A 23159-nucleotide genomic window follows, 5' to 3' on the forward strand; every position below is an offset into this window, starting at 1 on the left:
AAAAAAAGTCATCCTTCAGAAAAATGTTTTAAATTTTAGTCAAAAAAAAGGTACGTTCATAAGAAACTCAGGTCCTAAGATGGAATCAGAAATCCAAATGCCTCTGTTTCCAACTTATTCAGAACACCACTACCTAAATTGTGGCACATTCCTTAAACGATCATATAACTCCAGTCCAGTACAGCCTACATTGGCTTCCCATGAAAGAGGGTGTGGTTTAAACGTCTGATCAGGGGGAACAAGGACAGCTGTATGTAAAACAGCAACTACATCCATTCATTCCTGTGCGACCCTTGAGATGCTGACAGGGAATTCTTGTTTTGGAAGCGAGCTGTTACACAAGAGCCTTGAGTGTAGTCAGTTCTTCACTATGGAATAGGCTTCCTCTACAACTGCAGAGTCTGGCGTTTTACCTCTTTCCAAAAAGGATTAAAGACCTTGCTCTTCACTCAGGCACTCTGTCAAACGTGCAGAGTTGTAGAACTGGCTTTGGTCTTATAGATTTGTTGCAGAATTTTGCGGTATTTAATGAGGCTATGTATGTAATTATATAGATTGTTTAGATGTTCTCTGTTGAATCTGAGATCTTCAGAATTTCTATGATCTGTTGTACTATAATCCTAGTAACCACTTGATAGTCTGTATTGCACAAAGAATGTTGCTTTGTTTTTTAAATGTTTTTGTTTTATTGTGATGCCTGGGAAGGAAATTTTAAAGTGTAGCTCTAGCATTAATTTGATCAGGGGTGAAACAAATGTAATAAATAAATAACCCAAGGGATACAATATGAGAGCCCTGGTTATCATACCTATAAGGGAGCCCGGACTGACGTGCCGCAAATGCGCAGTAGAGAGCAGCTCTACTGCGCATGTGCGGGCAAGCACGTCGGTCTCAGCCAGCATCAGTGGAAAAAAAAATGGCGGCGTCGAGCGGCAGCAGCGGCGTTGAGCGGCGGCAGCAGCAGCGGTGGCATCGAGCGGCGGCGGCAGCGGGCGGTGACGAAGACGAGGGAGGGACTGAGTGAGAGGGAGGGAGGGAATGAGAGGGAGGGAGTAGGAGGGACGGAGGGAGGGACTGAGTGAGAGGGAGGGAGGGAGTGAGTGGGAAGGAGGGACTGAGGGAGGGGGAGGGAGGGACTGAGTGAGAGGGAGGGAGGGACTGAGTGAGGGGGAGGGACTGAGTGAGGGGGAGGGAGGGAGGAGTGGGTGAGTGTGTGGGAGGGAGGTAGGGGGTGGGGAAGAGTGAGAATGAGGGAGAGGTGAGAGACAGGGATGTAAGTGGAAGGGTAAGAAGTTGTGGAGCAGAGAAAAAGGGAGTGGAGGAGGGCTGAGGGAGAGGGGGTGGGGAGTGACTGAGGGAAGGGGAGGGAGGTGAGAGTGAGGGGAAGGAGGCAGTGGGAGACAGAGGGAGAGTAAGACTGAGTGGAGGGAAGGGGAGGAGTGAACGAGGGGAAGGGGGAGTGAGGGAGAAAAAGTGTAGAAGGGTGCTGGTTCGAAAATGGACTGAAAAAAAATGTAATGTAGCCCGTTGTTACGGGCTTAAAGGCTAGTATTACTATAAAACAAGACCAGGGGTGAAAAAGCATGGGACATCTCTCTCCATAATGCCATTCCACACTTCAAGAGACTGAACGAGTAAAAAATACTCTTTCCTATCTACACAGTTTATTAATCCATTCCCACCCACTCATCAGCATTAAAGCAATATGCCCACCCAGCTCAATTTTGAGCTGGAGATGTTTTGTGTTTTGAACAGCCCAGTAATCTTTCACATTTACTGCATAGTGAGAAATGAGCTTTAATAAGTATTTATTTGCCCCATAAGTTTTGAAAGTACCCAGCATTTTGATGAAAGTGATTCATGAACCATGTGAAGCTCTGGGCAGAGGGTTGAGGTCCGCCAAGAGCACAACTCCAAGTTTCAGCTGCAGGCCCCTAAACCATCAACTGTACTGTCCTGTTTTGGAGGCAGTACAGTGCTTTGTAACAGATTCAGCTGATACCAAAGCTAATGCCAAGAGCTGCCGAGGCAGTCAAATGACAGTAAAACTACAAAGAGATGTGCACTCACCACCGTGGTGGTGATTTTGTTTTTTTTAGGTTGTATTTTTTTTTTTTTTTTTTTATTAGAAAACTTGGCTCAATTCACATTTTAAAAAAGTTTTACTAAGCTGTTGATCGAAAGCAAAAGTCCCAATGTGTGTTGGGGTTGATGGGAAATGCGAGTCTGCATAGACTGCATCTCTATGGTATGCAAATTTATCTCATACATATTCATGGTGGATGTCCTGAAAACCTGACTGGCTGTGAGGTCCCCGGGACAGGTTTGGGAAGCCCTGGCCTAAAGCAAGGAGATCAAGCAGTCTGCACGGGTCAGTCTCAGACACTGCTGCATCTAAAGAGAGCAAGCAGGGCTCTGTGCACAAGTGGGTCTCCGAGTCCTTCAAGAGTGCTCCCGGTTGGGTAAAGGCGCAAGGCTTCCTGTCCCATCCCCACCTCATGTCGCCAGGGAACCCAAAGAGGATGCACAAGTTCCATAACTATGTTAAGGTTTTGGTCTCCTACACGAATCAGAGTGTGAGCATCATACTTATGCTATTACTAATGGCATTTGATGTCCTCCATTTGTCAGTTTGGAAATGCAGCTAAGGGGAGGGAAAGTGAATGGGGAGAGAGGAGTCTTATCTTCCCAATTTGCAAATGGAAAAGGAATTGTGGATTGTACTTTATCACCTTCAGAAAAATCATAACACTGTCTAAATATCACACACATATGTCCTTTCCTTCCTCTACCAAACACACAACATACACACACAGGTTCCTCTCTCCCCAGGAGTGCAGCCATCCTCTTGTCCAACCGCATCTTCTCCTCCCCGTGAGCCCATGTGCTGCCACCACCTGCGGGCTGGAGCCTAGAACTCAGGTCGGCCGCATTGCTATGGCCAAGATCCGATGAAGATTAGCAGCGAACCCCACTCCTTTATGGCTTTGTAATGTGACTCTTCCCCTCTGCATCTTCCGCATCCACCTCCTCCACGGCTTCCTGCAGCTCCTGCTCCAGTTTGCTCTCTGGAGAGGGCACCTTGCTGCCCTCTTCTAGCACTTCCTCACTGTATTTCTGCAGCAGGAATTTTTGGGGCGTGATGTCATCATCGAGGAATCCGCTCTTTGCTTTTCTCATCTTCCTTTTTAGGATCTTGTGCCTTCGCAGCTCGGCCAGCTGTTCCTGGTACTGCTGCAGCAGCCCGACGCCCTCCGTCCGCTTCTCCTTTTCTCTGCAACCCTTTCTGTACTCGGCTATTTGTTTGTTCAGCTCCTCATGGTCGATCCCAAACAAAGCAGGCTGCTGAGGAGATGGTGGAGCAGCGGTCGCGGCAGGAGTCTTTGGGGTAGGCACCAGCTCCTGACTGATGAAAAAGGATTAAAAAAAATAAATAAAAAATCACATCACTGTGTGTGTTTGTGTGTCTGTATGTGATATCTGCATTATAGGTAAGGACCTTGTTTTCAGTTATTATTCTTCCTGGGAATTTATCAAGTGTTTATTACAACGAGAAAAAAAAATTATTTACCTGAAAAAAAAAAAGAGATATATATTTAAACGCAGTCTGATTAACAAAGTTAGCCGGATAAACTTATCCAGCTAACTCTGGAGGTATATTCAATAATGCAGCCACACTACAGAATATAGCCGGCTAACTTTAGGGCATCTCTTTGGCCTGACCAGACTTAACCAGCTAACTCCTCTTCCCAATCTCGCCCCTAACGGGAAGCTAGGATTTATATGGGTAAGTGCCAAAATATTTAGCCAGCTAACTTTTGAGTCAGCTGGAAAGATGCTTTGAATATGATTCTATGAGTCATTTTTTTCCCCCACCGATTTCTCCCATTTTTGTTCATTTTAATGAACACTGATTAAAAATAAAAACTGAAAACAAAGGTCCCTAATTATAGAGGATCACACTGTAATACTGGGTCAATAGTCCAGCTGACCAGCTCTACTGCTCAGATTCTGCAAGGCTTCCAAATTGGATCCATTCTTTTTTTTCAGCTCTGGTTAATCCTGTCCTAGTTTTACTCCCCATCGACAGAGGTGAGCGGCAGCCCTGCCTAGGTCTAGGGCGAAGCAGAACTGAATTTCCACGCATGCAAGGAAGCACCTGTGAGTGCCTGCATCAGGTGTTTCCTGGTTATTAGCAGCCAGGCATCTAAACTTACAAATGCTGAGGTAAAGCCATACTTGGAATATGTTCTACTTTTTAATATTTTACATTAATTCTTTCTTCATGTTAAACCTCTGCCATTCCTTCTTCCTGCCTCAGCCCCAATGAACATTCCTGTACTAATCGGTTTTTCTATCCACCATTCCTGAGCTGGACAACCTATAGTGAAAGAATGGGACCACAAGCATTCATAGTATCATAAGCTCCTCCCACCAATAGTTCAGCATTTCAGCTGCTTCCTGTGGCCAAGAAAGCAACAAAATTTTCTTAACAGCCCAGCAAAAGCCACCCCCACCCTATCTGGGTCTCTCTCACCTGTCTCCACAGGACTTCCAGACCCAACAATGGAGTCCCACATACGGAATCAAACTGGGATCTCCCAAATGGCAGCAGGAGGCACTTAGCAGTGGGTTTGCCTCTACACTACTACTTCATACGATTTCCAGATGTGGAAGTCGTTTATGTATTTTTGTTTTTGCTGGATTATAAATAAAAGTTAACACCCCCCCCCCCCCCCAATTATATAGCTCTTGGAAAGTACAAGGGAGCCAACAGTGACCCAGGTAAGCCCTGCTTGAATTCCGCACTATTCAAGAATGTATTTGGTGCTAGCACATTAAGCTGCATTAATCCAAACTGGGCTGAATGAAAAGACCATAAGAGTGTCAATGGGGAGCATCCTGTTGTGTGTTGTGACTGAGCTGACAATCACAGCACAAGATTTAACATATTGAAGGATACAGACATAATCCCTATTGCCCCCACTGTGAGTTTACAGGTTGATAGTCATACACTCCATATACTAAATTCCTGCAAACTGCTGGGACAACACCCTCAGTTTGTGATGTACAATGCCCAATGTCAGACTCATTTTCCACAGTTATAATGGGTGCACAAAATATACTCCTGAAAAAAACAAACAACCTCAATAAAACAAAACCTATGAGGAAGAGTTAGCACAATCAGGATTTCTTTACTTCACCTGGTGGCCAACCTCTTTAACTCTGGTATCCACAGGTAAACAAATTCTTCATTGTGGTTCTTCTGAATTCAAGAACGGTACATGCAGACCACAAAAAAAAAAAACAAACCCAAAACACTTAAGAATACCAACCTGAAATCGCCACGATCGCCGTCATCTTCTGGTCCGAAGTCAGCAATTTCTAGTAATCTTTCAACCTGTTGACACACAAATCCAATATGAAGCCTCCAGCAATACCATCCTGCAACGTAACCCCGTGCATTCTTATACAGAGATGACTGCATAAACGACCTAATATACAAAAAGAATAGTTTATCATATCAATATTAGTAAATAACAAAATTCAAAATACTAAAACATAGTTCCTCAGATAAGACCAAAAAAACACATGAAAATATTAACGTGAAAAAAAACTGAGAAAGTTTTGAAAGTGGAAAATGCTTGATCATACCAAAATGTGTTCTAGTGACTTCAGCCACTATAGTAATTGTAATCATTCAGAGTTAAAAAAAACAACAAACACTGTAAAGTGCATAGAGTTCTAAAAAACTTCAAAAAGTGTTCATAGTTGATGGAAGAATTACAATCAAGCATTATTGTGTGCAGAGAAATTTTATGCAACGTCGCACACTTACCCCAGGATGTTTAATTTATGGGAAAAGTCTGGATACTAATCTAAAATTATTTTTACAAAAAGCTTTTTTAAAACACCATAATCATGCAAAATAAACTCCTTATTGAGAGACATTTCACAGTTTTGCATTAATTATGTTTTTCAACTATGAACACATTTTGAAGTAAAGTGTTTTTTGGCTCTAAATGATTGCAATTACTATAGTTGCTATAGCCACTAGAACAAATTTTTGGTATGATTGAGCATCTCTCTCACATTTTTCTCAATATTTGAATATTTTTTGTAAGTCTTATCTGTGGGACTATGTTTAATATTTTGAATTTCATTATTTATTAATATTAAACTATCCTTTCTATATATTAGGTTGGATTTAGCATATTATGGATAGTTTACAATTCTCTATTCCAGTGGTTCTCAACAGGGGTGTCGCGAGGTCCTGGGAGGTGTCGCAGGGCCAGCAGATGGCTGCCTCCTTATCAGCCCGGGTGGGATTTGGTTGACTTCTCTTACATTGGGCCTGATGGGAGGCTGCTCTCACTTCCTTCTCTTCTTTCTGGCCCAGTGGGAGGCTGTTTCCCCCTTCACCCAGATCAGAGCGAGACATTGCCAGCTCCTGCTGTTCTGGGCCTGATGGGAGGCAGACTTTATCTTCCCCTGCTGAGTCTGGGAGAGATGCTGCTGATGATCTCTTCACCCTGTGGAGGGTGGGGGAAGGAAAGTTGGGGATACTGGGAAGATGAAGATGGAATGGAGAGGGATTGTGGGGGCTGCTGAGCAGGAAGGGGTAGAAAACAGGGGGTTGGGGTAGTTGGGATGAAGGGAGTAGGCAGAGTCAAGCAGGGGAGAGAGGGAGCACAGGGAAGAGGATGTGGAGAGCATCAGGAATGCTGGGCAGGGATATGAGTGTGAGTGGATGATTGAAAGGGAGTAATTGGGAAAAGAGAAGGATGATGGAGGTATGGAGGGGGAGTGATGGGATGCAAGATCCATTATATGTCAGTTTTGGAAATGTGCACTTCTTCTATCTTTGCTTAGTGTAGGAGGATATGTATTTCCATTTCTAGTTCTCCAGTTCTGCACTGCATGCAGAGTGGCTTTTTAAGGTTTCTGTTCCAGTTTTTGTCTCCACATTTGTAATATGTTTTCTTTAATTCTGTATTTGGTGAAGATTGGATCTGTATGTGTGACTGAGGTGAGGTATTTTACTAGTAGGTAGGGATTTATAGCAATCTTTGTTGCATTTTCTTATTCTCAATAGGATATACATTGGTGCTGCACTGCTGCCTTTTCATAGAAAGGGCTATTGCTGTTTTGAGTTCTTGGAACTAGTGTTGCAGTGGTATGGAAGATTTGCTACACATGTGCTGAGTGGGTTTTTTCCCCCCAGGTTTTGTATTTTACAATGCGCCTGGTAGTAAGGGAGTTTGTGTTTCTGTTACTGAGAGAGCACCAGAATCAGAATATCTTTTTTATATAGTGCATTGTATTTGAAATATCCTAGTTCTGCTCTTCATCCATTGCTTGGAGACCGGGGGGGGGTTCCTGTGGATGCAGAATATATGTTTATATTTAGCCCCGTGATGGTCAAGTGTTCATTGTGTCATGCCTGTAAGCATTATCTGCCAGGTGTGTCCCAACAGAAAAAAGGTTGAGAATCACTGCTCTATTCTGTACCAGTGACAGCTCAGAGGCTTTGCTGGGCAATATAAGGATAAGCCAGTCCCCATAAAAAGGAGCATGCAACTGAACCAGACTCTGCAGGCCTGAACACCACAAAAAAAAAGTCTCGCCACGTGATGGCCCTTGCAGTTTTAATGTGTGTGAGAACTATACAAAGGAGAAGCCACCATTAATGTTCTTCATTTCGAGCGTTTGTCTTCACCTTAGAATTCTGCTGGTACTGCCGGACACAAACTTACTGAGTCTGTGGCCTTGACAAACTTTGTTTCTAGCAATGAAACTCAGTATTGTTCACCAGGTGTCTTCCAACTCGTGCCAACATCTTCATGAGAATATGCATATAAGTACCAGCTAAGACAAAGTCCTATTGGAAGCCTATCAGGCCCATGCCAATGGGCTGTGACAACATACAATCAAGATCAACTTTTGGATCTTGGAGAGAAGCTTGGAGAGAAGAAAAACTTTGGACTTACAGATTGCCGGACTGCACTGCCGCACCATGCCATCCCACTTGCTGCCGTTCATGCAAACGTCACACCAGAGACTTTTCTTGAAACTCAAGCTAAGCTTTGAGACTTGGCTCTCAGGCTCAGCCCAGCCCAGTCCAGCCCTGCTCCATTAACTGTGGAACCCTTGCCAATCACATCCTTGCCTAAGCCCCCAGGCAAGCCAAGCCATCTTCGCCCCATCCTTGCCTGCATAACTTACAGAGGCGTCTCTACGTTCTGGGTCCTGCCAGCCTGAAACTATGATGGTAACCTAACATTTGCCCACCGGAGATCCAGTTGGGCTGCTCTCCATGCTGAGATAGGACCCTGATTCTCCAGGGTGAGCCGACTGCTGAGGAAGATGAGATAACTGGCTAAATTACTACTTTAAAATGGGGAAGTTTAATTGGCAATGCATTTGGCAGGTGCAAATAAACTGAGTTAAATGCTGAGGTTTCTATAACCCTATGCAACAAAAGTGATTTATTTTGTTAAACCAGAAACATGGGACAATATCTATCGTATATAAAACAACTGTATATTTTATTCTGCAACAATAAAAATCTCATTATCTATCCCTAAAAGGTGCAGAATTCTGCTCCTTTTACCTAAACTTGTGACATGTTATCTGATTTTAATGTCAGATAATCCAGAGACGTCGTAAGGAAATTCCCTGCACAGGAATTCATTTGATATTCCTGTCACAAATTAAAAGGTTATGATGACGCATCAAGGTATCCAGCACACAGGACTTCATTTTATTATCTAATCTGCTGCATGGAGGGAAATACAAACACTGTTTTACAAGACAACCCAGAGATTTGTGTGATTTTTGCATTATTTGTACAATATCTGGGAATATTTGCACAGGGATGATTTTTGCAGTTAGAAAACCTAAATCTCAGCACATTAGATTTATGGTATCACATTTCCACTAAACACTTGGGTGATAGAAACAGATTGGACAGTGAATAATACGAAACTATAAAAGCCAGACTATACAGAGCCTCACAGTATGCTCCTATCTCCCTGCTCGTAGCTTTATTTAGATACAGCCAAATGCTTCCTTGTATGTATATTCATGTCTGATTTATATTCCGCCTTTCAGATACTTCAAAAGCAGATTACATTCAGATACTGAAGGCATTTTGGTCTTTTTTTCATATATGTTTCTATGGGTTGTCAACATACGGAGGGTAATTTTCAAAGGGACTTCTGTGTGCAAAGTAATGCAAAATGATGAGCAGGTAAAATTGTATGTGGGGTAGTTTTCAAAACAGATGTATGCACCCAAGTCTGCTTTAAAAGCTTATGTGCCTATACAAAATTACCAGCCCCCGCAAAGGGCAATTTTCGAAGGCCATTTAGGCAGGTAAATAGTTATTTAGGCACATAAATCATCTGTCTGAGAACTGCCCACCCTCGGTACAGCCAAAAGTAGATGCACTGTTCCACACCGGGTGCACATTTAGCTGCATTTTAGAGATGGGGACAAGTTTAGGTTGGGGAGGAAAATAATGCATATAAGATAATATTTTAAAATCTATGTGTGTTACTTTCCATAAAAAAAAAAAGTAGCTGCATAAGCAGCAGGTGCAACATCTGTAGGTACCTTGTGCCTATGGAAAATTTCAAAGCGATAATACATCCTTGACTAAGGACCATCCACTACAATGACCGGGCTAAGTGAATCCAAAGTAGGACATAAAAACAGAAGAACACATGCCAGGTTGCTGTGAATGAAGACTCACGGCGCATAGTCCAACAGAGGCTGAGTTTCATTCAGCTGGAAGCCCGAGGAAACTGCCAGGCAAAAAAAAGGGACAGAGGATACAAAATTGTACAAGAAAGCAGAGTCACTTATTTCTGGGAGCATTATTCTGGTTCCAAATCACATATCTTACAGCCATTTTCCACAGCATAAGTTGGAAACATGTTGGTATATACCCCCTTTAAAATGACAGTAACGGCTCATGTAGCCTGTCCTAATTCCCATCCTTTTCCAGGAGAACTTTGCTTTGTCCAGAGCATGGCTAAGGAGAAATCTGGAAACCAGAAAGCAAATTTGCTTACCATAAACAGGGTGAATTAGCCTCAACAAGTGGGAAATGTCAATCGACAGAACCAAACAGACCCATCTTTCTAGCTCAGTAGAGTTTTCACTACTGAGCATGTGTGAGAATTCCCATGCATGCATGCCGCCTTGTGAGCCCCCAGTTGATCAGAGGGCTTAGTTTTAGCTAGGTAGTTGTTGGTCCAGGAAGGCAGGCGGATATTAAGTATGGCTAATTCATCTTGCTGTCTATGGAGAACCCAGTTTATGGTAAGCTAACTTGCTTTTTCCATCAAGCAGGACTGACTTAGTCATAACATGTGGGGAATCCCAAGCTGAGGGCTGCAGAACACTTACTGAAAAAGCAACCTGGACTATCTGTGGAGAGTGGACTACAGGGTAAAGAGGTTGCACAAAAATGCTTGGCCAAGGTTACTGTCACTTCTTGATAGATTGTCCAGACAGTAATGGAACATGAAGATGTGAACTAATGACCAGGTTTCAGCTTTGCAGATGTTGTCAAGGAACATGGCTCTTTGGTGAGCCACTGGTAGCCATGGCTCATTCTTAATTACAGAGCCTGTTATCTGGAGGCCAGCCAAAGCACAGTCATGTGCAATACAGTCTGTTAACCAATTGGACAATGTGCATTTGGTAATAGCTATTCCCAGTCTATAAGGATTGTACGAGTCGAAAAACTGAGAAGCCCAACAATGTGGTCGAGTTCTCTTCAGATAACAGGCCAAAGCCCAGTGAATAGAGGACCTTCTCCTCTTTATGTGCATGAGGTTTTGGAGAGAATGTTTGCAAAACAATGGCTTGATTGAAATGAAATACTGAAACCACTTTCGGCAGAAACTTGGGATGAGTGTGGAGCACCATTGTTGTGGAAAAACTGTAAAGTCAGAGAGTAATAAACCAGTGCTTGTAGCTTGCTGACTCTACTAGCTGAAGCGATGGAGATTAGAAATACCACCTTCCAGGTAAGAAACTTTACAGAAGATGACTCCAAAAGCTCTAAAGGAGGGTTCATTGGTTGTGCCAAGATGACAGGGATCCTAAAGCACTGGCAGCTTTGCAACTGAAGGTCTTTTATGCCACAAACTCTTCATGAACTTCGATATCAGAGGATGGATGGAGATTGGCTTTTCATTCACTTGAGAATGGTAAGTAGCAATGGCACCAAGATGCACTTTGGCTGATGACATTCTGAGGCCTGAAAAGGAGAGGGAGAACAAGTACTACAGCGGATCTTTCGGAGCACAGGCATATGGTTCAAGGATCTTGGCCTGACATCAAGCAGAAAAACATTTCCATTTGAAACTGTTTTTGTCTGGTAGATGGCTTCTTGGCGGAAACCATGATGTCCTCCACCTGCTCAGACAGTGACAACGAGGAGACTACCAAGTGCTCAACATCCATGCTGTCAAATTGAGGAAGGGGAGATAGACATAGATGACCCTCCTCCTGAATTAATAGAGCCAGATTAGATCCCAGAGGTATCTGTGGATGGCCTAAATTTGATGAGGTAAGAGAACCATACTTCCTGGGTCAAGCTGGAGCAATGAGAATAAGATGAGCCTGGGTCGTTGAGAACGTCCTTCTGCACCATCCTCACTATCAACAGAAGTGGCGGAAAGCTATACAGCAGATCGGCATCCCAGTTGAGCAGAAAAGCATTCAGAGTGGATCTAAACTTGCTTTGAAGAAAGGAGCAAAATTTGCTGGCTTTCTTGTTGTCTTCTAATGCAAACAGAGGACCTCAGAGGTTGAATAATCTATCTGCCATACTCTGGGTTCAGGGACTACTCATGGAGATGAAAAGCCATGCTGAGACTATCTACTAGTGGGTTGGAGATTCCAAGAAGATCAATTACTTGGAGAAAAGCTCTACGATTGCAAGACCACTCCCAAATCTTTTGAGACTCCTAGCAGAGGGTCCAGGGCGCTGTGCCCCGCCTTGTTTGTTTACATAAAACATTGCTATTTGCTTGTTAGTTTGGATTAGAATTCCCTTTCCTTGAAGGAAATGTGAGAACACTCTCAATGCAGGGCAAATGGCTTTTAGCTCTAAGAGGCTGTCTTGTAAGCTGGGGCCCTAGAAGACTGTCCCTCCCAATCCCAGACCCTTGGGAAATAATAATGGAATCATGTAAGGTTTATTATACAAATTTACCACATTCATTGCTTACCCTGTGAAGCTGATCAGATAGTCCTAAACAGTAAGATCCAACCCCCTCTAAGATTGCCTCTGTGCTGCTGGGACCCTCTGTGATGTCTTTGGTTCTTAGCACTTCCTGTTGCAGTCTTTCTGGTCTTCTTCCTGGTTTGAGCTGCCGTGCTGGTGGTCTTATGGTTATCATGGGCACAGCTTGGCTTGTCATCATTCATATCTAGTTCATGATTGGCTACTTTTTTAATTGCTAGGCAGCTCTGGCCAGTTCATGCTATCTTATGGCCATACCTTCTGGATACATGTCTGGCTCATCTGACTCCAGGGGATGCCTATGCTAGAATACATTGTCAAGCTCCCATTGGCTCACTTCAGTGCCAGACCTTGTTTGGTTATCATGAACTTTTCAGTTATGGTACTTTCCAGACTGTGTGCTGAGCTGTTTTCGAGTCGTAAGTTAGCGTCTCCTACTATTCAACTCACATCCTGTTTACTTGGGTATGATATTTCTGAAACATCATCTGCCTCATGTGTTCTCCCCCCACCCATTCATTTATGGTTTTGTAAGTTTCTGCTGCACTCAGTGAGACAGGAAGCTTGTGGTTACATAGAAGCGGCATGAAGCACAACAGAAAGAAAACATACAAATTGTTTTAAATGAAGTTTCAAATTCTTTAAATCCTATGTAAAAATCTATTATATTTCTATATAAAAAATACCTAATGTGACCCCCTACTGACCATTACAATCTGAAAAAGACTTTGTTGCCGACCAGACCTCTTGAGTTCAGAAAGCGCCCTTGTGCATGCCCCTCCCCCACCCCTCCATCACCAATATTACCTAAAGAGGAAGAGTTCGAAGGGGAGCACCTACCAGTATTTCCAGGATCTGTGATTCTTGCCACCACAGAAGAGATGTTTTCATCTATTCAGTAGCCTCCTGTTGCATTCGTGCCTGTTCTCGCCCTCGCTCCATCCTCTCTACCTTTATGGTGACTCCCTTCGGCTCTAACGGACAGATGCTGCCGCGGCTTCTCCCCGGGCTGGCCTGATGCTGCAGATCCGCCATGTTCTTGATGACGTAAGGATGCGCACGTGCTCCAGAGTTTGTACCGGCAAGGGCGCGAACCTCAGGGGCGTCCCCCCATAGTGATGTCATCTGCTTCCAACTTAAAAGGTCTTTGTTTGCTACTAGGTTAGTTAGCAGGGGGAAATCTTTCTTTGCTTCTCTGCCTTCACAAACTTACCAAGGGGTACCCGCTCCTCGGGGGCCCTGCTCTCTCTTCTTGATTTCAGACTGCTAAGATGGGATCCGGTACTCGCTCCTTGAGGGCCTACGTCCCTGAATGCTCAGAAGACTCCTTAATGCCTGGAAGCGATCACAGACGTGAACACTGTGAGTTCTATTACAGATAGGAATCGGTAATTGCTCTATGAGGTCCTATGTTCCTAATCTCTGAAGACTCCCTTCTGTCTAAGACGTTATCGTAGGTACGGAGATCGTGAGTTGTCATTGCAGATTGCAGATAGGAACCGGTACTCGCTCCACGAGGGCCCATGTTCCTAGAACCCTTCACAGACTCTCTTCTATCTCAGAAGCTATCGCATACCTATATCTGGTACATTACTATTTCATATTGCAGATAGGAACCGGTACTCGCTCCACTAGGGCCCATGTTCCTAGAACCCTTCACAGACTCTCTTCTTTCTCAGAAGCTATCGCATACCTATATCTTGTGAAGTACTATTACAGATTGCAGATAGAAACCGACACTCGCTCCACGAGGGCCTATGTTCCTAAAACCTTCCAAAGACTCTCTTCTATTACAGAAACCACCTCATACACAGATATTGTGAGTTCTTATTCCAGACTGCATATAGGAACCAGTACTCACCTATGGCTCCTGTTCCTGAATATACTGAAGACTCTCTGTTGCACTGAAGCCATTACAAGATATCTACAATTGTGAGTGTATCATCTACTACTGGTTATGTATCCAGCATATCAGGCCTACTCAATATCTATAGTCTCTCTCTACAGCTCAGCAACCCAAAGATCGCAGTTTCAGTATCTGAGGGACTTCAGCCCTGCCGGTAACATCAACTCAGTACTGCCACCTCTGGTGGTTCTACTTCCTGTCCAATAAAGAACTATCTGTGTTTGTCTCCATACTCCAGCCTAGCCGGTGGTCCCTCTCAGAGTATCCTCTTGGGGGCGCCATCGGCCCAGGGATTCACCAACTTATATTGGGTGCTCTTCCCCCACTACAAGAAATGTACCATAACATACTGTCTCTTTGTGGGGAACCATCCCACTACAGATTGATAACTCCGCCTACGGAGTATTATCAATTGCTACTCCTCCCCTTTGGGGATCAGCATTGAACACCTCCATGGAGTGTGACGGGGCTGGAGCAACTGAAATCCTCTGTGAACAGAGGCCCCACTGTAGAAATCTCATATTGAGAAACATCAAGGAGACCATAAATACCACTGCTGCTTGGGCTGGGACTTTATCCTGTTGTAAGTTCTGAACTAATGCTCGAAGACAGGACGTTTAATCTAATGGAAGCAATGCTTTCTCCTCCAGTGAATCTTATGAACATGATTCTCTGGGTAAGAACCAGGTTCGACTTGGTGAAGTAGACTATGAACCATAGTGACTTAACAGGTCAGATTTTCATCTGCAAAGAGTCCAATTCTTCTGCTTGGGAAGGTCTTGTCACTAGCCAATCATCCAAGTAAGGAAAAACACAAAACCCCTGGCGATGAAGGTGTGCTACTGCTACCACTAGGCATTTCATGAAGACCCCTGGGGCCAGTGAGAGCCCAAAGAGAACCACCTTGTATTGGTAGTGAGATAAATCCACCATGAATCTGAGATATTTCCATTGAGACTGATGAGTGAGCTTGTGAGTATATACATCTTTCATATATAAGGTGTACACTCAGTCTCCCATCTGGATGGAGGGCAGAATGGTATGGAGGGAGTTTAATTTGAACTTCTCCCATAACATAATCTTGTTCAGACTTTGTAAATCCAGAATGAGTCTTAATCTTCCTGACTTCTTGGGGATAAGGAAATAGCGGGAACAGAACACCATGGGAGGGGCAGGTTTTACTGCCCACTGGTTGAGAAGTAATACCACCTTGAGGCCAAGCTGGGTCAGTGAAACAAATCTGAATTGAAGGCTAAGCACTGATGTAGTGCCGGGAGATGGGAGAAGCGCAAATGGTACCCAGATTCCACAACTTTGAGGACCCAACAGTCTTTGGTGATCTTCCACCACTCTTTGAGGAACAGGTGAATTTGTCCCCCTACCAGAGGGGTTCAGTTCTCAGGATCACAAGATTCATCAAAAACTAGGACCAGTTTTGGTCTGTGCCTGCTGTAGCACTTAGGATGACATTTCTCACACTGATGTGCATGAGCTGGAAGCTGCTGCTGCAGAAGCTCAGGTATAGCGCAATACCACTGGGATTGGTGAAAGGTGCATCTCTGGAAGAAGGAATGCTTATAAGGAAGGAAGTCTGGATGAAGAAGGTGGTTTTACCCCCATTGATAAGGGCTGAATAGTTGCATGATGCTTCTTGATGTGGACAATGGTTTTCTCAGCTTGTGCCCCAAACATGGGACATCAGCCAACTTTTCACATAGGTCTTTATATATACTGCTCTCAGCCAGTTCATCTGGCATGCTCCAATTGCTGCAGCCTTGGAAAACGAAGATATTGGAGAAGGCCTATCCCTGGCCCCTCTCTCTCGAGAGGGTCCCGACGGAGGAATAGAGAGGGATGGTGCATCTAGCGGCTCTTTGCGGCTTCCCGGAGTCGACGCCCCCGATGCCGGAATAGATGGGTCAGACTTTTTGAGCACAAAGAGCTTTTCAATCTTATCCAGCCTGGTGTGACGGCCTTTGGGGGTCATTTGATAGCAGAGAGCGCATCCCCGGATGTTGTGCGACGCCCCGCGACGCCCTCAGGCAGAGAATACAAACCTCATGTGGATCAGTGATGGACATGGTCTGCGGGCAGTGGGGGCATCGTCGAAAACGGGAAGACACCATGAAAAACAGCTGGCAAGTGGTCGATGGCCAGTGGCCACCAGGGAGCAATATGCCGGGAATCAACCACAGAGGGAAAAATTTTAACCTACCGCGCCACAGGAAGACACCAACGGTAGAAGATGGACCTGGTGCGAAGGCCGCCAAAAAACAACGGAAGAACTTTGAAAAATAAACGAAAGAGCAGAGCTGAACTACGGTGAGGCAATTACTTTACAGAAAAAAAAGAGACTGAAGAGGGACCCCATGTGGATGTGTGGATAGTGGCATGCTGGACATGATCAGTGTGCCCGGCACAGTTTTCTGTGCCGGGCTCCATTTGATGATGTCACCCACATGTGAGGACTACCATCCTGCTTGTCCTAGAAGAATCATGGTATACTGTACAATATATCAAAAGTGACAACTTGGCAGTAACATTTTTAATACTTTAAGCTAAATTGCCTAGAGCTCCCCTGAGGTCCTGAGAGCAGCCATGTTCAGAACAGTGTCATAAATTACCTCATGTGGAATAAGATCTGACTGGCTCGTGTAATGTTTGCTATTTGTGACATCACAGACAATTGGCCACCATAGGCCAATCGAATGCAGTTAGTGCAAGGTCTCTTTTTGACATTACTGCTTCTGGGGATAATTTAACAGAAGAAGATTAAAGAATTTAAACAATGGCTTAGCAGTATAGCTGAGTATTAATACCTGCCACATGTATGCCTGAAACAATCCATGGTACACAGAGGCTACAGATTTCTTTATAAGGCAAAAAGTACACACCCTGAAAAATAAATGCACAATTTGAATGAAGTGATGGATCCCACAGCAGTATCACTGTGCTGATAGACCATGTGGAAGATGAGGGTGCACATTAACATGAGAGCAATTATAATACCTATTGCCTCAGATATAATTGCTATTAGAAAATAGAATAATTTATTTTCAATGTTTACTTAAAAAAAAGTAATCTCCAGTTCAGCAGCTAGATTCTGTGAGCTTGCACGCTTGATTAATGCCCGGTGCTAATGTTGCCATCTTCTCATGGTGTTTACAGTGACTGGTGATACAAAGTGCACTAAACATGGCAGACTCCTACTGGCCTCGGATTTCTGGTCTGTCCAGTTCTCTGGCGATTGCAGCGGCTTACCTCTGTTACGGCAGCATCTTCTTTGTCTCTCACAAACACGACTTGGGGGATGCCTCCCATGACCTGACGGCTCATCAGAAGATACCTGCAAAGCGCAGTGCACCATTAGTGAGCAGTGCTCCGTCGCAGGAGGTAAAATCAAACATTCCCTCCCAAGCCAGTGAGGAGGTGTGTGGCAGAATTCATGGGTGTCTGACAGGAGCATTTTTCCTGTTGGAGCAAGCAATCCTGACCTTTTCCAGAGCCCCCCCCCCTCCCCCTCTTCTGATACTTCCACCTACTGTGGCTCATGTGCAATGAGTTGGATGTGAAGGTAAGAGGGGAATCTCTTTATCATCCTTTTTGTCCTTTGTCATTTGTTTTTCCTTTGATTTTTTTTTTTAACCATTTGATGGATTATATTGGGAACACATGTACAAACTGTCATGCCAAGAATGTTTCCTGAACCTGTAAGGAGAGCTGATGCCTTCACGACAACAGAACATTACCGCTCCCACCTTTCAGACTTGTGTTGATTCAACTAGTTTTCTTGGGGGGGGGGGGGGGGGGGTAAACTTAAAATTAGTAACAATTTGGCAGAGAAGAACAGACTATACTGGCCAGAAAAAAAAAGCAAATCTCCCTTCTACTGGGTGGATTCCAAATGTTTCGCCCACCCTAAGTAACATGGATTTCAGAGTGAGAAAGATTTACCATTTCTGTAGATATTCAGTCTATTCAACACATTTATTTCTATTCATTTAAAATTCTTATAGCCCATATTATGTAATAAAATCGTTCTATCTGGGTTACAATTTCAACAGAAACAGCTTTAAATGCAAAGAGTTATAGACAAGACAAAAAAACTTGCCGACCCATGCAATTTTAAAGTGTGCCAGTCTTCATAACGCTACGTGGCACAACACGTGAGCGGTCAAGGCTTTCCTCAGCGCTCTTTAGGGACAGTGCTTCAATATTCAGCATTCACAAGCATTCTTAGTCACACAACATTTATGATAGGGAAAAGCCATCGGGGGAGCCCGAAGCCCATCCAGAACCGGATCCGCTCCTTCCATATCCAAGTCTTCCTGTGGGACTTTCAGCCCAAGTTCCTCCAAGAGCTGAGGAATCAAAGGGCCTAACTCCTCTTTCCAGAACAAGCGGAGCACTCTGGGGTCATCGCCCTCCGAGACTGGAATATTATCTAGATCATCTCCCTGAGACAAGTCGGCATCATCCTAATCAATAACCTGGTCCCGCGACAACAAGGTCTCCTGTGCCCCGAGGTCCTCCTGTGACCCAACCGGGTCATCGGAGTCCTCACCGGCAAACCCAGGTCGCCGCAAATGCTGTCCCAGTGGAGGCTTCTTACCATGGGACTTGCTCAGGCCCAGGAGTGCCGCCCAGACCCCCTAGAGGGTGAGACTGGCTACCCAGACCTGCTTGTTGAGCTAAATAAGCTTCATGCAGCAGGAGAACAAAATCCAGAGAGAGCGCGGGGAGCCTTTGGGAACTGTGAGGGTGCAGCACCAGCGGATGCAGGCACGGGCAGATCTAAGCAAACTTCCTCATCTGCCCCCCCCGCCCTTCTACCGTGGACAGATGGGCCAGAGAAAGACGCAGAGGCAAATCTCCCCCTTCTTCCATCTGAACAGACAGCACTGCCGGGGCTGCCAAAATGGCCGCTGTTCCCGTGTCAGAGGAAGTCGGAGGCCTGCCACGGTCCATACTTTGGCACTTCAAAAGACTCCTCGGGGGGAGAGCCTGAACGACGTTTCCTACCTCTTACGGTCACCAGGGGCTCCAAAGGCCCCTCTTCCCCTGAAATGCAGACTGCACATAAACTTAAGTGGCTCAGCCGAGCCAACACTGCGCCACACGCGCAGCAAACTGAGCCACGAAACATGCTTCCACCGGCGGGAAAATCCCCCTGCCGAGCCCCGAGCAAATCTGTGAACAGGAGCAACAAAAGGAGCCTATCCACCCGCTACTAGCAGGGATGGGAGGGAGAGAGCCGCCCGCGTGACAGCCTTATTTTTTTTTTCAAAACAACTTTACAACACTGGTCAGCCTCTCCTCAGCAGGGAACACAGAGCTGTCCACGCTCAGGTTCAGCAAAAAAGCAAAAAAATAAGGAGAGAAAGAATGAAACCAGAATTATAAAGGAACAAAGGCAAGCTAATCAAAAGAAAAAAAAATTACCAGCCACCCTGAGCCTACAGCTGCCTAAACAGCCTTGTGAAGGGGAGGGATCTGGACCACCAGATTTACACCCCATGAGCTAATGGAGCAAGCATACTAAAAGGTCACCGACCTCCAGCTTGTCCACCTCAACCAAACAAGGAAGGATCCGCCAGGATCCAAACACCCCTGGGAGGAAAGGCTCACAAGAAAAAAACAGAAATTCGCCAGACTGCACAACTGCAGATTTATGCCCAAGCCACCATCTGCTGGAGACAGAGGAATGCTGAGGAACTGCAGGTGGCACCAGGGATTATGAAGCAGTGTCAGTGAAACTTTCTCTGTCTCCATCTACTGGCAGGGATGCATAAATCCAGGAGTCTGGACTGATCCGGGTACGTAGAGGGAACTACATGCTAGCAGAAATACTGCACCGCAGTTACACATGCAGAACACAGACAGACTTTTACCTAATACAGAATAAGAGACTACAAATTAGAAACAGAAACATGCAGTCAAAAATAAATTGGAAAGCCTGAGAAACCAGACTCTGAACTGTGGAATACTGAAAAAAAAGAAGACACAAATATGTAAAGGAAAATGTGTTCTTACCTGCTAATTTTCATTCCTGGACTACCACAGATCAGTCCAGACAAGTGGGGTTTTGCATCCCTATCAGCAGATGGAGGCAAAGAACAAAAACCTTTCTGAAACTGCTACGTAAGCTAGAGTGCCACGTGCAGTCCCTCAGTATTGACCTGTACCCGAGCCAAGGTACAGACAAATTCAAAAGCTAACCTAACTCCCTCTTCTACGTGAGCAGGGGAATAAAAGTAGAGCCCTTCAACAAAAGCCCTTATATGACCACAGCAGGGATTGAAACCCCTTTTCAGTCTTCTCCATGATACACAGTTGAGATATCGGTCTTTCAACAGGATGGGGGCTCTGGACTACTCTGTGGTATTCCTGGAATGAAAATTAGCAGGTAAGAACCAATTTTCCTTTCCTGTTCATACCCCAGATCAGTCCAGACAAGTGGAATGGACCCAAGCTGCCCTAAACCTGGAGGGAACCTGAAAGACCAATTTGCAACACAGGCTCCCCAAACAGCACCTCATCGGGCACCCGAACATCTATTTGGTAATGTCTGGTGAAAGCGTGAAGCGATGACCAAGTCACTGCACTGCAGATGTCCTGCAGAGAAACCAACTAACACTCTTCCGAGAAAGCTGCCTACATGCTGGTCCCTTCAGGACACGCCCTTCCCTTTCAAATATAATACAAAATTAGGGCCTCTTTCAGCTATCGCGCAATCGTAACTTTCAAAGCCTTGCACCCCCCTTCTTTGCTCCACTGAACAGCACAAAAAGGAGAACAGACCTTTGAAATCCATTGGTAACCTTCAGACACTGAAGTAAACACCAACAGACATCCAACAAATGTAACTCTCTGGTCTGCCGCATCCAGATGCCAGAATGCAATAAGTTCAACTGGCTGACTCAGAACGACAAATATCGGCCTTCAGCAAAAATGATGGAATAGTCTGCCACGAAACCCCATTCACTGAAATTTGAAGAAAGGGGTCCCTACGTGACAAGGCCTGAAATTCCAAAATTCGCCTGGCAAGACAGATAACCACTAGAAACACCACATTCAGAGAAAGATCCTTCAGTGACGACCCCCGTAAAGGCTCAAAGGTGATCTATAAAGAGCCTTAAGCACCAAATAAAGGGTTCAAGAGGGGTATACCCAACTAAAAGGAGGTTGTAAACGCTTAGATCCCGTCAGAAAACCACATCTGGATGGACCACCCAAGAAACTCCATTCACCTTACCTTGACAAAAACAGCCTCAGACTGCCATCTGAATACAAAGAGAGTTATATGCCAACCCTTCACAAGCCCTTTCTGCAGAAAGGCCCAAACACCTTCCACACCCCGACATAAAGCCAGGAAGTGCATGGTCATCTGGCCTGAAGTAAGGCAGTAATAACTGCTTCTAAGTACCCTTCAATCACAACCACCTCCTATCAAAGGTCAGGCCACAAGACAAAATGTGATCGGTCTTGATCTGAAAAGATTGGACCCTGCAGGATCAGCCCTTGAAGATGACCTAACTTCAGCGGACTGACTGAGATTTACAAAGTCTGCAAATCAGTGTCAACGCGGCCCCTCTGGTGCCACTAGTATATAACAGAACTTTCACCGGCCACAGAAGAACCAACACTTTGATGCCTTCTAAGCTACACTCTCGACTGCTAGCCTTGGCATTCTTCCTTGTCACTATGAGATCCCACTGAGGAATTCCCCACCTGGCCTGAATTAGCTCCATTGCTTCTGGCAATAATTCCCATTTTCCCAGGTCCAACTGCTGCTGGCTGAGATATCCACTTGCATATTTGCCCACCCTGGCTATCAGGCTCCCATTCTCACATGCTGTCTCACACATAGGCTCTCTCATACAAACAGGCTCTTGCATGCTCATTCTCTCACATACACAAACACACATACACGCTGGCCCCCACTCTCACATGATGTTTCTCACACACACGGCTCTCACTTTCATATGCTGTGTTTCTCTCATACATACACTCCAGCTCTCTCTCACATGCTGTCTCACTCACACACATAGGCTCTCACTCTCATGTCTCTCACACACACAGTCTTTCAAATTTCTCTCTCTCTTCAGGGCCTCAGCCTCCCTCTCTCCTCTGGGCCTCCTCTTCTTGGGCTGCTGCGAGATGGGATCCACAGTGGCCTTGCCACAGATAGTGCTCTTTTTCTGCACATAAGCTGACGCTCCTCCTCCTTTCTGCCTTGCGTTGCTCTGGCAACTTTTTACTTCTGGGGCTGCGCGGGCAGGAAGGAGGAGGAGTACTGGGAGATTTGGGGCCTCTTCTTTTCTTTGGGCCATGCTGGAATGGGCGCCACATGGGGGGGGGTGGGGTAAAAGCTGTGCGCGGCCACAAGAAAAGTTGTGCACAGTTAGAGGGAACAGTGCTTGTATAGCGTGCATTGCTTGCATCTGGTATGAAGTCCTAAAATTGTTTCGGACATATAGCTTTGTGTATATATATTGATTAAATTTTTGGGATTATCTACTTCTACTACCTTGACAGGAAACCCACAATGAATTCATGGCATTTAAAAACAAACAAACAAACCAAAAAAGAAAAAAAAATTGCTGCAGTATTTTGGCTGCCTCAATATAAACTTATTTAAAGGACAGGACTTGTTAAAAAGAATAAAAAAGTTGGTTCTCGCCTGTGTGATTCAGGCAGAGATGCTTAAACTTAAGAGGCAACAAGCAATACCTAATACGAGGAGCGTTTTTCTTTAAGACTTTCTCCATGTGCTCGTCCCTCTCTGCATTGCCTGTGGTCCTCCAGTAGAGGCGGCAGGCTGAGAAGTCGGGCGCAAGCAACACCTGCAAGAAAGATGAGAGCCGCGCCGTTAGTGCCACCTAAGGAAGAGGTTAAGAGTCACAGGCTAGAGGTCAGCAAGCAGCCAGACTCCAAATCAAAGAAAAACAGAAGATCAAAAGTGAGGTGCTTCTAAGAAATATATAT

The 23159-nt window shown here is 45.0% G+C and overlaps 1 protein-coding gene across 1 annotated transcript in view; it reads right to left on the minus strand.

Annotated features, from left to right (window-relative positions):
• Positions 1–2061: 2061 nt before the first annotated feature.
• RBFA (ribosome binding factor A) overlaps positions 2062–23159 on the minus strand; it is a 37399-nt gene continuing 16301 nt past the window's right edge. Inside the window, exons 4-7 of the mRNA XM_029590801.1 lie at positions 22905–23017; positions 17433–17517; positions 5337–5401; positions 2062–3406 (exon numbers count right to left, since the gene is read on the minus strand). Coding sequence (XP_029446661.1) covers positions 2980–3406; positions 5337–5401; positions 17433–17517; positions 22905–23017 — 690 coding nt within the window. The 3' untranslated portion in view covers positions 2062–2979. The remainder of the gene's footprint in view (positions 3407–5336; positions 5402–17432; positions 17518–22904; positions 23018–23159) is intronic.

The sequence above is a fragment of the Rhinatrema bivittatum genome, chromosome 2 (genome assembly GCF_901001135.1).
Source record: "Rhinatrema bivittatum chromosome 2, aRhiBiv1.1, whole genome shotgun sequence".
In the NCBI taxonomy this organism is placed as follows: domain Eukaryota; kingdom Metazoa; phylum Chordata; class Amphibia; order Gymnophiona; family Rhinatrematidae; genus Rhinatrema; species Rhinatrema bivittatum.